This window comes from Periophthalmus magnuspinnatus, chromosome 8, assembly GCF_009829125.3.
Source record: "Periophthalmus magnuspinnatus isolate fPerMag1 chromosome 8, fPerMag1.2.pri, whole genome shotgun sequence".
Lineage (NCBI taxonomy): Eukaryota > Metazoa > Chordata > Actinopteri > Gobiiformes > Gobiidae > Periophthalmus > Periophthalmus magnuspinnatus.
Window position 1 is genome coordinate 28,381,105 of NC_047133.1, and position 14,953 is coordinate 28,396,057.

Consider the following 14,953-nt stretch of genomic DNA (forward strand, 5'->3'; position numbering starts at 1 on the left):
CAAGATGACAATGCCAGGATTCATTGGGCTCAAATTGTCAGAAATTGTCAAATTGTCAGGGGTGACAGTGGCTCAGTGGTTAGAGTTGGTCCCCCAACCCGAAGGTCAGAGGATCGATTCTGTTGTTGTGTCAGGCAAGACACTTCACCCACATTGCCTAGTATGAAAGTGGTGTGTGCGTGAATGTTAGGTGGTGGTCGGAGGTTGGCAGCCTTGCTTCCGTCAGTCTGCCCCAGGGCAGCTGTGGCTACAATAGTAGCTTACCATCACCAAGTGTGGAAATGAATGAATAATGCGCTATAGTGTAGTGCTTTGAGAGTCTTTGAGAAAGCGCATTACATTAATTGTGACAGAGTGGTTCAGGAGCATGAGACATCATTTTCACATATGAATTGTCCACCACCAGTGCAGACTTTAACCCCATTGAGAATCTTTGGGATGTGCTGGAGAAGGGTTTGTGCAGCGGTCAGACTCTACCATCATAAATGCAACATCTTGGTGAAAAATGATTGTAACACTGAATGGAAATAAGTCTTGTGACATTGCAGAAGCGAAACAATGCCACAGTGAATGTGTGCCGTAATCAAAGCTAAAGGCGGAACAACAACATATGAAAGCGTTTTTTTTTTGGTGGCGACTTTTTTTTTTTTTTTTTTTTTTTGACCAGGCAGTGTATAAGTTAGACCTATAGGCCTAGTTGACAGAAGCACAAGAAAAGTTACGCACTGCACTTTTAAAGTGGGCAAACATTTTACTAAATGTATATTATGTGTATGAGTTAATAAAATGCTACCTATATTCATATCATTATAAAATGTATTCTGTAGTAAAAATGAGAATTACACTTAGACTGCCTTTGTCCATATAAAGGTGTGTGCAGCATGGTTACCCACAGAGACGAGCTGCTACCTCTTACACGTATGGTAAGTACAATTAGGCTAGCTTATTCTTTGCTTGTTGTGAGTTCTATCTAAGGTTGTCAAAACTATTGAAAATCAGCCTAGCAATTTATGCTAAAACTAGTATCAAAACTAGATACTCATTTTAGCAGCCTAAGTATCGATATTGAAACAAATCACATAACTGGATAAAATTGTACCTTTCCTGAACAGTGTCATTTGAGTTTTATCAGACCACATGGTATAACAAACACATAATATTATTTTGTGTTGAACATTCCAATATTGTTTAAAAAGAGCTTTTAAAATTTATGTCGGTATCATCAAAATTGGTATAGAGTATTGAGTCTGTTCTTTAGTATCGAAGTCGAGTTGGAAATTTTCGCACGACAACACAAGTTCTAACATGACCTCATACTGTGGATTACAGGACAAGGAATATTTGATGATAATAAGAGTGAGAGGAGACTATCATACTACTACATGCATAACTATGTTTAACAGAAATTAGAATTGCATTCATTTTACTATTAAACTATTAAACAAGTTAAATAAAATAACTATTAAACAATTATGCTGTTCATATTAAGCTTCTGTAAAATTGCTGTAATTAGGTAGTCAGGCAGCCCAGGGCTCATTTTGTTATGCAACACATTTTATTAGTCTTAAAGCAAATTCAAAATAACAAAATGTAAAGAGTTTACAGGAAAAAAGTGTAAAGTGCAAATTTTACTGGTAGCCACTACTCAAGCATCTTCAACCTGTGAACGGCTCTAGAATGACAACATTTCAGCAATTTGTTCAGCAAGGACTATTGAAAATATCAATAACAATTCATTATTCACTTTTTGTGGCACTTTTAATTCAATGCATTTTTCATTCACACCACTGTCACACTGCTTATCATCATGCCTTCATGTCTCTTGTGACCACACTAACGCATTCATACCTAGGCAAGGTGAGAGGAAAAGTGTCTTGCCCAAGGACACAAGGGCACACCACTGTCGTAAAGGTAGCGGCCAAATTCAAAATCGATATCCAGACTTTTTAAAAATATGTTTTCGAATTGACTTACTGTTCTACATCAACATTGATGCATCAAATTATTTATGTAATAAAATAAATTTTAACCCCATGTTGCTTTCGGTTGGCAGTGATTCCCAGGATAAAAGTACTTGATAGATGACAGTAAACAGACACTACTGACTGGCAGGAAATTGAAGCATTGTTGAATAGCACTTCAACACATCTCAGGCCGTATTTGGGCTGATCGGCAACGCAAGACTTTGAGGAAGCTGTCAATTTTGTGGGAATCTCGACGAAAGCAGGACAACAGGAATTGGAAGTTAATGAGTTTGGAGATCTTGTCATTCCCAAAGTCACTATTCCCTTGATAAGGAAAAACGGAGACCACCTGAGCAGCCGGGCCCATCTAGAGGAGAGACAACAGGGAAATGTCACTTTTCTGATCTTCAAGTGTGAATGTTTGAATGAGTAAAGCTTGTGTTCAATGCCTCACCCTGCCTGACACAATATTCAGGCCATCTCCCAGGCTCTTGGAGTTCTCCTGGAGTTCCTGGATCTTGCTGGCAATGCTGCTCTGGGCTGGGTGAGGCAGCGTGTTAGCATTAGCAGACAACAGCACCAGAGGGTCTGCCCAGGACTGGAGCAAGGACCGTACCAGGGACATTAGGTTGTGCTCCTGGACAAGAAAATACGCAATGTTACCTAAATTGAAGCATCGAGCTTATAGCGGATAGGCACTTTTAAAGGTTTACAGATGGAGTGAAATAAACTGAAGTTTTAAATGGATGCCTTGGGGCCTTTTTCATCTACCTCCATCACACATTAATGAACAGTGCTTGGGTTTTACACTAAGAAATGCGGGTCCTGTATGTTGAAGAGGCTTAAAATAGTTGTTTGACCATGTTGAAACAAGCCTAGAGCATGTTTCCCACTTAAACCAGTTGTTTTAGTCCTATGAGGTGCTGTCACCTCATGTTTGAGATGTAGGATCACATGACCTCCACACGTTTTGTCACATGACACAGATTGTTGCCAAAACATGTAGAATGGAAGTGAAACTATGCATCTTAAAACACTCCACTTGTTACAACCAAAACATCACAACATTGTGAAGGACCCTGGGTATTCTACAAGTGTCAGCACTTTTGGAAACCATAGAATCCCTCGAACTGGATGTACTATAACAGTAATCTGAAATCATAAGAAAGAGGCGAGCATCACTCACAGACACTTGGAGAGCCTGGTCTTTGTCAGTGGGACCTTGCAGGGTAGATGTGTGGCACATGGAGGGGCGGGGCATCATCATTCGGCCAATGGGAGGAAAATGTGTGTCCTGGAAGAAAAATTGAAACATGAAAGGAAACTCATTAATCTAAATATTCTTAATGCAAATTAGGACCGAAGAATTTGGGGGGAATTACATTTTTTCCAACTCGCATTTCCATTATATTTACAAATGTAATGTGCCATTTAGACACATGTGAGTATTAACATTAGAGAGAGAGTGATATATGTGGCTAAATAGACACAAAAATCCATGCATTTCAGAACATTTGTCTAGAGGTCTAAACTAGAGGCTTTCAACTTATTTTTTGTTTGCAGATATTTATAAATATAAATTAATTTCAATTTATCTTGTGTCTGTGAATCCTAAACGCACAGTGATCACATATATTACTAGCGGCAGATTTGTCCTGACATGAATGTGTGTTTGTGCATGTGTGTGTAGAGACCCACTAGCTCCTGGGTGAGCAGGGTGCTGAGCGAGTGCAGCTTGTCGGAGCGCTGAGAGGCCCGGTCCAGCAGGTCTCCAATGGGAATGGCCCCACACACAGCCACCATACACACCACTGAGGACAGGACACAGCAGGTATTTAGGCAACTGATCACTTATTTTACATCTGAACACTGACGAAACAAGCGCCGATTGAAGGCAGCAGACTGATGGTCAGTGAATATTTCTAATATGACCATACAGCTCAGGTTAGACTAAACCTCCTGACCTTTATTCAGGCTTAGAACCTCAATAGGACATACTACCATATTTGATAATGGGTTACTAAAAGTACAGTAAAGTACGGCTCATGGTAATTTTAGCTAATTCTTAGAAGCCTGAGGACCAGGATAAGATCATTTGGCCCTTGGGTCATAATTTGGACATGGCTGCACAATACTTTTACACCATGAGCCAAAAAGCATAAATGTTTTTAAAATATGCTTATATGCAAATTTGGTGTGAAAAAAGATGCATTGCCAAGTAGTGTTAAAAATTTTAAGATTCTGTGCTGCTACACTCAGGAGGTGGGTTGAAAATGACTTACTGGAAGAAAAGTTACAAAACACTAAGTATGTACAATAATCATAATATTGAGTAAAATATGATTTACGTACTCACAACTGTATGGTAGTGAGTGTGGACTGATGACAAGTGAGAAAAACAGTAATACATTTTATTGTTATTATTCTCACCATAATTGAGAGGTAAAACTTTCTTAAAAAAAACTTTTTGTAGTTTTTTCACCGCCTCTGGTATTTGAATGCGCCACAGTTACTTTTTTTCTTTTTACCTTCATCCTTTGTGCTTTTTGAGCTCCATACAATGTGTGCATCTAAATAAGAAATCCATATATTTTTCCTTACCTGTGATGAAGAATTGGCAGCCCTTGGTTCTGTCCATGTTGGTTTGCACTTTGGGCACCTGTCTTGCTGTGAGGCCTGTGACTGCTCTTCACGTCTTGTCTACTGGAAGTCCATGTTGCCTCCATTTTATAGTAGCTTGGTGCGTTTGTTTATGCAGCAGTGAGGTGAGAATGCTCTAGCTTGGAACTCGTTTGGTCCAGTTAGTAATGAGAAACATAGCCAAGGAGATTTGAATGAATGCAAGAGAAATACAAGCAGAGCAATTCGAATGTCATGACCTAAAGGTGTCATGGAGGTGGAAAAAGATCTTAATTGAATGAATGAATAAGACAGAGCTTTAGCTAATGTTTCTAATAACGCTCAAATCCCCTCTTTCGACTTGATTGGGCATCAAGAGACCTTTTATAGTAAATGAAAAATTAATCCACTGGCCATGCTTTGTATATCTAAAATTATTTAAACTAATGATTGATAACACTTGAAAGGTATTTAATACAATAGAGATTTCTAGTGGACAGGTGTTAAATTGCATGGCCAGTCAATAAATTTTATAAGCATAATAGTGTACAATAGTAACACAATAAATAGCATGTGATTTTCACATTGTTGATTCAAAATGTACCTGAATAAGCTTTCAAATTATTGGTACATATACTATAGCATCATTTCAGTGATTCTAGTTCCTTTGTGTGTAGTGTAAGTCGTGTTGATTGCTCATATACATTTGCATTTGGAGATGACCCTGTGGCATTACAATGTATAGATTCCTGGTAAGTCATGCTAGTCATTTACTTCAAACTAAAAGATAACTACCAACAGTAGTTTTTCTCTAAATCACTACTTTCTTGCATAGTTGAAACCATGTATCCATGACTTTAAGACTCACTAAAGTAGCTCTTAAATTAATTCTTAATGTTTCGGGATTCTTTTTGGTTTGTTAAAGCTACATTAAAAGAATCTCTTTCTAATTAAACTTTATTATTAAAAAATTGTCAACACTGTCCTAAGTTGTTGTGTGTAAGAATGGTTGTTGTTAAGCACTGCAGTGGTGAGGATCGGTTCAAACTATAACTGAAGCCTGTTTATTTCTATGCGTCCTTGGTCACATAGAGGACGCTGTAGTCTACAGTGTGAGTGTGTCCCTCTGGCACTGTGCCAGCACACACGCTTGTCTGTCTCATGTCATGTATATGGCATATATATGTGGCAGAGTGCACATGCGCTGCTCGGCTCCATGTCTGACCTACACAATGACTTTGAAGCCTTCTCTCTGTCCCCTCTCTCTGTACCTCTAATAATGACAACATCCGGAGACACAAACACACTTATGCTCTCATTTCGGAAACTTGTTGTTGTTCTGAAAACACCTGTGATATGCTGGCTGTGTCTTGGTTAACTAAAACAAAGGGGGGTCTATGTTGCATTTTAGTGACTGGATATGCCTCACTGGGCCCCAGATGGCCTTTCATTCTAATAGAGTCCTGATCATATGCATATGCATGTAGGTTAGTTAGTATGGTTTAACAAAGCATGTAAGCAGGAGGCTGAGTCATCCCTATGCAGCATTAAAGAGACAGGCTCCATACATGACACATGTGTGTTAGTCCCACCCCCTCTGTTCTCTTTACTGCTGTGACCTACCATAGATTCTCAAAGAGCAGCCTTTTTAGGCTGTTGCTTGCTCATCTTTCACTCTTTCTTTTCTTTCCTCCTCCTCCTCCTCTGAGCACCAGCTCTACCCCTGCCGCGGTGTGCTCTTAATGTACACACATGCACAGCACACACATGACCATAAGGCATTGCAACACACCCCTTCTCTCATTCACCGCAGAGCACCAGCACCAGAACCCTTTGGCACTGTCAGCCTTCACTTCTGCACTTAAAGCGCTCTAACTCTGGAGTGGGATATCCTGTCTGCAGATAGGTGAGAGCTCACTGTTTTGCCTTGTGGTTTCTTGTATAGAACAAGGTTATATAGAGGGGGTGTTTCTTTAAGTACACCATGTTCCCTGTCCATGTGCTCAAACAGACATTTATGGGTTTCCTCCATGGAGCCCATTTTAACTGTCTGCACACTTGAGCTCAACCTACTTCAAAACTTTATCAACTGTAAGAGCATGCAAATACACTACTAGTTTATTTTGTTTAATATAATGGTTCTTACATTTTTCTTCTGTCTGTGTTGTGTGTGAGTGCACATTTATGTAAGAGTAGGCCTTGTTTTTCCATTCACTCCTAAAATTGATGCTAATGTAATTTAGCCTCATGTCTTCAGTATTAATTAGCTCTTACAGGAAACATTTATTATTTGAATAATATGAAATTATTACAAATAACTAAAAAAACAACTAAAAAATACTAAAATACTAAACTAAAATAAATTGCAGAAATGTTAGATTTATTCCAGAAAATTTGAATTACAAAATGTCCTATTGAGTTTTTAATGCTTTCACCATAGTTTGTCTCTTTTAGTCACTGCTCTTATAATATGTTTACAGCATCATTTTCTTATCTAACAAGTGAATGGGGCATTGTTCATGATAAAGATCAAAAGTGTGACCCGCCAAAAAATATATGATTAACACCTTGACCTAACCCTGTGTCTGTCTGTGATTACTGTGAAGTAGTTACTTCCGTTTACATTGGTAAAGACAGTACAGTTCTCCAGACTCCTAGTCCTCTCCTTTAAATGAAATGAAGAGACCTCAGATGTTCTCGACAATTTATATATTCTTAACTTAAGTGTCTAAATCTTTTTACAATTGAAAAATCTGTAGGTATTGCATGTATCTTGCAATGCATTGTGGTCCTCAGTTTGACCTCTGATGTACAGTATGACTGCTTTGAGATATATATATAGATGCATGGTTTTGCCTGCAACTGCATTGAGATGTCTTCTAACTTTCCACCACTAGATGGCCCAAGACAACAGTTTAAAGTGAGAAAGTGTTTACAGAATCAGCACATGTTGAGTCCGTGTTTTATACAGATAAGTCTGCCCAAAAGACAAATCAGTGTGAGATGGGACTATTTTGTCTTGCTATTGATTTTAATATATGATACAGTTACAGGGTCTAATCTCCTATTTTGCCTTAAATAATTATTTTTATTATCCAATACATCAAGCTGTCACCAAGATCGTTCCTAGCCCCTATTTCTAAACTCCTTCCTCCACCAGTGGGTCAGTGCACTTTCACCTCTATGGCCCATCCCCTCCCCCTGACTGCTGTGTACACACGTGTGCTGGCCCTCTCACATGTTTGTCCCCTCCCACCTCATGTGCGCCCCTCCCCTCTGCACCGGCATGCCTTCATTTGCTCTCTGTCTCTATAGGAGTTGGGAAGACAGCCACAGGACAGGTCAGGATACAGACTAACCTCACACTTCAGACATGTCAGACTCCGAGAGCGCTGCTGCCCCCGCCGAGGCCCCCGTACCTGCTGCTTGTGCTGCTGTGAAGGCTGACCTGGACAAATGGTAAGTGCCTGACTCCAGGTTGTATTATTCAAACTCGAAATGCATGTTAACTATGCAAAGTCCATGCATTTCTTCTCATACTTATTCATGCATTTAGTCTTCAAGCTTGTAGAGGTGAGTATTGTTAATCCTTTTATGGATACACTCTGGGTAAATGTTTTTTTTAAAGAATGCCAACACTCTTTCACACTGTTTAGGAATGAATAATAATAAATTATATTTTCAGACTTATGTGATGCATTATATCTGTATTTCATCCACAAAATACGGAACTAAAATAAGGAAAATGATTGCATCCACAAGAAAGAGCTGCAGCATTTGCAAAATAAATCAAATTTTTGTTGACTGTAAATATAGTCATGCTAAAAACAGCAAAATGGAGTCGCTTCATGATCGCAGAGGACAGCGGTAGAAGACAAACTAAAGCTAGATTGTGACAAACACAGTTGGACGCTTGGCTAAAGCCTATTAAAACTATAGTCCATCATTGTATTGAGATCAGACACAATTAAGTATGAAATGGAGTGATGTTTGACTCTCATCCTCATGCCTGGTTGAAGGTTTGGAATCTGCTTGCGTCACTTTTTTTTCCCAGAGTACCTTGCGTTAGCTTTGCTACGTCAATAGAGTGCAATAGGCAAGGAATACCACTCTGCCGGGGGATTTGCAGCATGTATGAAGCATGCATGTTCATCCACGCACAGTCATACAACCGTTTTCTGCAAACCTAGCCCTGGCCTAGCAAAGTCCTTTGGAACATGCTGCTTTGACAGATCCCAATCACTTATGCAGCTGGGACTGTCAGGTCAAAGCAGATAACCTCCTTTATTTAAACATTTTGGGCACATTGGCTTTAGACATTATAGTAAGCTGCTTGAAATGAGGCCAATGAGCAGGGAGAGACATTCACCAGTCAATTAATGAGGCACAAAGGATAATAGGAGCTCTGTTGTATTGTAAGTTACACATATAGTGTATATTTCTTCCTGATCGAGTGAAGTTACCACATCAGACTGTCAGAGCATGATAAAGTGGGAGTGAGTGTGTGAAGTTTTTTGATAAGAGGGCAGCAGAGTCTTGATGTAAAAAAGATGGGCAGGACTCAGGCCTGTGCTTCCTCCAACTGGACACGTTCCAATGGGCTCTTTAAGGCGTTTAAGCTCATAACCTATAATAGGATTATCATTAAAGCAATACTTTGACACTTTTGTTATTGAGTTCTCCTTTGTAGGTTGCTTTCATATATCTGGTATCTATAGGGTCTTTGAAAAGAGAATACAAAAGGGTGAAGATGATAAGACAAGCCCTTATATAACTTTGCATTGAGAAAGTCAGCAAAACCATGAACTGTGACCTTGAGGGGTTGAAAGCCACGTGGCAACCACCTCTGCAAATGCATGTTAAGCTGGTATGTGATAATCTGTTGGGTCGGTGTAGAAGGCAAGTGGATGTTTAACCTTGTGCAATAAAGACCAAATCTCACCCAGAAGGATTGTTAAGGAGGCCCATCAGTGGTTATTTTAGATTCAGTTGAGTTTAAAGTGAACATTGGTTAGTCTGAATTTGATTATCAGCTAAACCAGGTGGTCCTGAGGTCAAATATTTACACTCTGACATTTGGCTGAAGTGAGTACTTCTAATACTCTACTCACTTGTCAAAATACAACCTTAACTTTTAAGTTTGTTAAACATATTGTGTGCTCATAATTAGATTTGACAGATTTGATATCCCATCTTTGGCTGGGAATTTTAACACTGGAATGTTGAATTTTGTGTCTAAATTATTGTTGAGAGTGTTGTCAGATTTCCATGGCTCAGCACCCTGTTAACCCATGCCTTTGCTCAGAGAGCGGTCATTTGAAGATAACAATAGCAGCTGCTAACAGTGATGTGTACTGGGGGAATATAAGTCTAGACCTTACTAATTGCATTCTACTGCATAACCTAAAAGATGGCTAACTGTAATGTACACCATGACCCATGTGTATTTATAGCTGAAATCTTTTAAAAGTCATGGACAGTGGGAGAGCGGTTGTATGTAATATGTTCCCTGCTGTAGCTCACATTACTGCTCCACCTGACACCTGTTGCTTGACCAGCAACCCAAAAAGAGTTAAGGAGGCGGCCATCTTGGCTTAAGGCTTTCATATAATTGTAACAGCCTAATTAAACTTGCTGTAATAGACTGTGTCTATAACTCTCAAATTACCAGTTAATTTGTTACTTTTTCTCTTTAACAGTAACAAGTACAGTAGTTGTGACCTTGTCAAGGTCAAATGTTCAAAGTCACCTCTCACAGATAAGGCACAGAGCACACGCTATTGTAAATATGCAGCGTGTGTCCTTTGAATACTACACACATGTATCCACACCAAATATATAACCTACTGCGCACTGTTTAATGTTTACATTTAAGTGTAAAGTGTTGATGTTTACTTGTAGCTTGCAGAAGTATTCAATTCAACAGCAAGATAAAGTCACTCTTACTTTTCTAGTCTAAACACTGACATAAAAAGATACACTACTATGCCAACACTAAAACTTTTTTGAGCTTTTCATGTGGATGCCTTTTCATATTTATTTAAGATAAGAAGTTATTTAAACAATTTTTGCATTGGGAATATTTAATAATATGACAACTTAATTGTAATTTCAGTACATGTATTATTACATCTATAGGGTTTAGATTTCACAAATTTGTAGTGAAAAGATTACTCAATGGCTAATATTTACCTAGCTGTTTCTCCTAAAGCAGTCTTATTTACCGCTGAGTGCACTTTGAAACTTGCCTATGCTTTCTATACATACTGCAAGGGATGGCTCTTTCAGTTACTCATTGCTACAGTTGTATGTGCAGACAAGCCTTTACATTCTCGCCAATGGAAGTCGTGCTGGTTTTCACTGAGGAATCCAGTGACTCAACAGAAGGCAGAAACAGGAGTGGAGTCCTGAAGCTACATGTGTCACCCAGGCATTAACTGCACTGGAGGAGACAAAATCAAATGGACTGTCCATAGGGTTAATAACATAATATTTAGCTAATTTTGTGGTTCTCTTTCACAGAGGCACCTGCTTATCAATCTATTATGTATGATTCAGGCACCAGCTAACCCAGCCTTAATTGAATGGCCACTTCCTGTATGTGTCTCAGATGTAGTATGATGTCATCCTGTTTAGTAACATGCTCACACATGTGCAGTTGCCACACCAACTAGCATTGCACTTTGGCCCTGTAACATGACCCCAATTGTATTGTGCATACAGGAGATGGTGCCACCATTTGGAGATAGGACCTCCCTATGTTGTCCTCAAACATTAAACTGCATTAACATGAGAACCTGAGCATACGCTGACTTTACTCTAACTGTTAACGTGCTATGATTGTTACATCACATTTCTTTGGGGAATTTCATGCATTTGCACATAGGCCTATGGGTCGAGTAGTGACAGAAAGAATTCCATTGACTCTCATTTTGACACACCCTTTGCCAGCACTGAGCAGAGTGCTCTTCATTCCCTCTGGCACTGAGTGATAATCTGCTGGAGCCAGCTGTCTGTTACATCACAAACCAGCGTCATGTCGCACTGGTACCACTGACTGTAGTGGACTTTCTTATTCTTAGACAGTATTACAAGATGTGCATATGTATCACGTGAGCTATACAGCAAGGCCATGTACTTATCTGTTATTTGTGATTTCATTACTACATTTACCCTTAAACTAATCGACTGTTGATGGTTGATAGTATAATAATGTAAGTAAAAGGGCTGACAATTTGGGGAAAAAATATCTAATTGCATTTTTTCTGACAAGTATTGCAAATTGACAAAAAAGGACAAGTGAACTTAACAAACTAATACAATAATCACATTTCAGATATATGTACAGATCTAAACTGTGGAGTTAGTTTTCATCCTACATAAGACATGATCATTTCTAGTTTAAGGAGGAAATTATGGCTCTCAAAATTGCGGCCTTTGTGATTTGCTAATTGCATTCATTCAAATTGCAATTTTGATTCAGTTATCATTAACCTGCATTCTTACATTATATAACAATAAAAAAAGACATGAGATATTTATCAGTTCTTACTTAGTGTTGCTGAAAGAAAAAAGTAAATTTCAACAGAAATGCAAACAATAAGGCAGGAGGCCATCTATGTAGTTGTTCTGCCAAGTCCAGTCACAATAGAGACAAGCTTGTGATTATTCGGTGTCCTGACAGGGTACAGAGGACCAGAGGAGCAGTGCAGAGGGATGCTTCCATGTCATTAAAAGTTGAATTGCATTCTTATAATTGGAGAGGCTATGGGCTCACCTTAGTACCTCTGTGTCCTGTCATGTCAACACTGTCACGCCACCTCCACCCTGGCCGTTTTAAAGAGACAAGACCAAACAGATGGGTCCTGCCCCCCCCCCCCCCCCCCCCCCTCCGCTGCCCTTCCACTCCATCACTCTAATGCACCACGGCACTGTGTGTTCACTACTGTGGAGGCCTGACATAATCTAGGCTCTATTCTCTGCACCAATTCCCCACTCACTCACTCTCATTTTCATTCTTCCTTTAAATATAGATTCCTATGGTGTTTCCTTGGCCCGGAGGGCATTTATTGTAACAAACACTTGTGCGTGTCATTGAACTTGGTGAATTCAGCTGCAAATATGAGTAGTGGTTCTGGGTGAAGAATTCAGTTTGATGGTTTTACTACTGGTATATGTTTTTGTTAGTGAATTCATACAGTTATTTCAATCTGTTTTTTGACCAGTTTGACCAATTTTATGCTGGATATGCTTTACCTGAATCTTAATTGTTCTTTTGTTTTTCAGCATTGCAGAGAAGGGAGCGGAGGGCTGTAAAGATCTTCTTGAGGCCTTTGCTGCTTGTGTAAAGAGTGCAGCTGAGGGGACGTCATGAGGAGGCTCCCTCCCAACTCAAATGTAAATCAAGCATGTTCTTAATACTAGTTCTAGTTCATCTTTATACTTGAATAACTTTGTAATTTTATGACAATTCACAAGATTATGGCATGACATAATTTTGTTTGTGTCTTTCAGGTCCACTGCACTGAGTCCTGTAAGTTCCCAGCATTCCCTCCTGCACAACAGCTCTGGACTGACTGAGACCATCATGGCGGAACACTGTGCTGATTCAAGTTTTGGGATGTGGCCGCAGTACCATCTTCCCCCTCCTTCTGTCTTACGCCCTCCCCCGTCCCTCTATGGCCCATTTACAATACATCCACTTAGACGATTCCATGGAGCTGATGGGCTGTAATGTCGACTGTGACTTGAGATAAATACTTATAAATGGAAATAAAGGTATCAAATACTTGATAGAAAAAACAACCTAGGCTCTTTGTGCTTTTGTTAAATTGTATAGACACTTAATTAAATAAAAGTACTCTATTCACTGTCGCAATTCATTCACATTAAACAACATAGCAAGGCAAGGCAAGTTTATTTGTATAGCACAATTCACACACAAGGTAATTCAAAGTGCTTTACAGAATAAGAAAGACATTAAAATCACACAAATCAAAACATAAATAATCACAAATAATCATCATAAAATTATCATTAAAACAGAAGAGTTCAGAATAAAAACCTTTCAGTTGTATGCACATCTAAACAGAACTGTTTTGAGCCTGGATTTAAACATTGTCAAAGTAGAGGCCTGTCTCACATCTTCAGGAAGACTGTTCCAGGTTTTAGCTGCATAAAACTTAAATGCTGATTCCCCATGTTTAGTCCTGACTCTGGGCACCAGCAAGAGGCCAGTCCCTGAAGTCCTCAGAGTGTGAGATGGTTCATATGGCACTAACATGTCAGAGATGTACTTTGGACCTAGGCCATGGAGAGACTTATACACAAGCAGAGCTGCTTTAAAGTATATTCTTTGAGCTACAGGAGCCAGTGCAGAGACCTGAGCACAGGACTTATGTGCTCGTACTTCCTGGTTCTAGTCAGGACCCAAGGAGCAACGTTCTGGATGTACTGCAGCTGTGTTAAGGCTCGTTTGGAGGCAAATGTGAACATACTCTAATTAAGCAAAATGCAGAGTGAAGTCATCTACAACAAATCTCAAAGAAGAAAGATGCAGCCCTCAGACAGACCAGTCTGGTTGACTGTGAGTGTTCCTGTTTGTTTGTTTTTTTTTTTTTTTTGTTTTGTTTTTTTTTATCTTATCAAATCTTTACATGGGTACAGGGTACTTGTATACACCCTGGCCATACTTTAGACATTTTAGAGTAGTCTGCTTTTCCAGTTCATTCAAACATCATTCCTTGAAAAACCAGTAAGGTTCCAAACCTCTACCAAACGGAGCCATTTTAGCAGAGGTTTGGAATGTCCCATTTTAATTATTGACTATAGACCTATATTTTGTCAGATGTAGTCTTTAGATCAAACCCACAGTCTTCTTGCTGAAAGCTAGAACAACCCTAACCCTGCCCCTATGATAGTACAGTTAGCCGTTCTTTTGGACAATGTATGGAGACAGTTTAAGGCATAATATCAATGGGGAGTCTGTGTAACATACATGTGTAATGTGTAAATACTGTCAGACATGTTTAAATAACATATGGTTACTATGGTGACAGGAATGTGAAAGGACATACTGTACAGCCCTTTCACATGTTTGTAACCTGAGCTTGCATCTACTCGGTATAGTACTACCATTCTCCCATTTAGCAATAGCCTGGTAAATGCACATTATTTTTTTGTGATCAAATTTTTATTGTTTACATAATAACAACAACAGAACAACAAAAACACAATAACCCAATTTTATAACATTGCAAAATCATTAATCAAAAAGATAAGTGGGGTAAAACAAAAATCTTTGTTTAACATTTTAGCTAAATAGGAATGTACAGTTTTCCAAAATATATTGACGTCTTTACAATCCCAAA

At 39.1% G+C, this 14,953-nt stretch overlaps 1 protein-coding gene and 1 long non-coding RNA gene across 3 annotated transcripts; one reads left to right on the plus strand and one right to left on the minus strand.

Annotated features, from left to right (window-relative positions):
* Nucleotides 1–1,539: 1,539 nt before the first annotated feature.
* prl (prolactin) lies at nucleotides 1,540–4,666 on the minus strand. Its single transcript, XM_033971902.2, has 5 exons — nucleotides 4,566–4,666; nucleotides 3,663–3,775; nucleotides 3,151–3,258; nucleotides 2,419–2,601; nucleotides 1,540–2,331 (listed from the first exon to the last, which is right to left on the minus strand). Exons 1-5 carry the CDS (start codon nucleotides 4,600–4,602, stop codon nucleotides 2,140–2,142), a joined length of 633 nt encoding a protein of 210 aa, XP_033827793.1. The 5' UTR covers nucleotides 4,603–4,666; the 3' UTR covers nucleotides 1,540–2,139.
* LOC117375573 (uncharacterized) lies at nucleotides 3,776–13,388 on the plus strand. 2 transcript variants are annotated; one of them, XR_004541705.2, is made up of 4 exons: nucleotides 3,776–3,795; nucleotides 7,899–8,042; nucleotides 12,870–12,980; nucleotides 13,098–13,388. It is a non-coding gene; the product is annotated as an uncharacterized LOC117375573 (long non-coding RNA). The 2 variants fall into 2 exon arrangements; XR_004541704.2 differs by lacking the exon at nucleotides 3,776–3,795 and adding an exon at nucleotides 6,375–6,489.
* The last annotated feature ends 1,565 nt before the right edge of the window (nucleotides 13,389–14,953 follow it).

Bases quoted from the DNA above. Each gene is read 5' to 3' on its own strand.
- prl (XM_033971902.2), bottom strand. From the start codon at position 4,602: ATGGACAGAACCAAGGGCTGCCAATTCTTCATCACAG. The intron at 3,776-4,565 runs GTAAGGAAAAAT...TCCTGTCCTCAG, and splicing joins CTGCCAATTCTTCATCACAG to TGGTGTGTATGGTGGCTGTG. The intron at 2,602-3,150 runs GTGAGTGATGCT...TTTCTTGTCCAG, and splicing joins ACCAGGCTCTCCAAGTGTCT to GAGCACAACCTAATGTCCCT.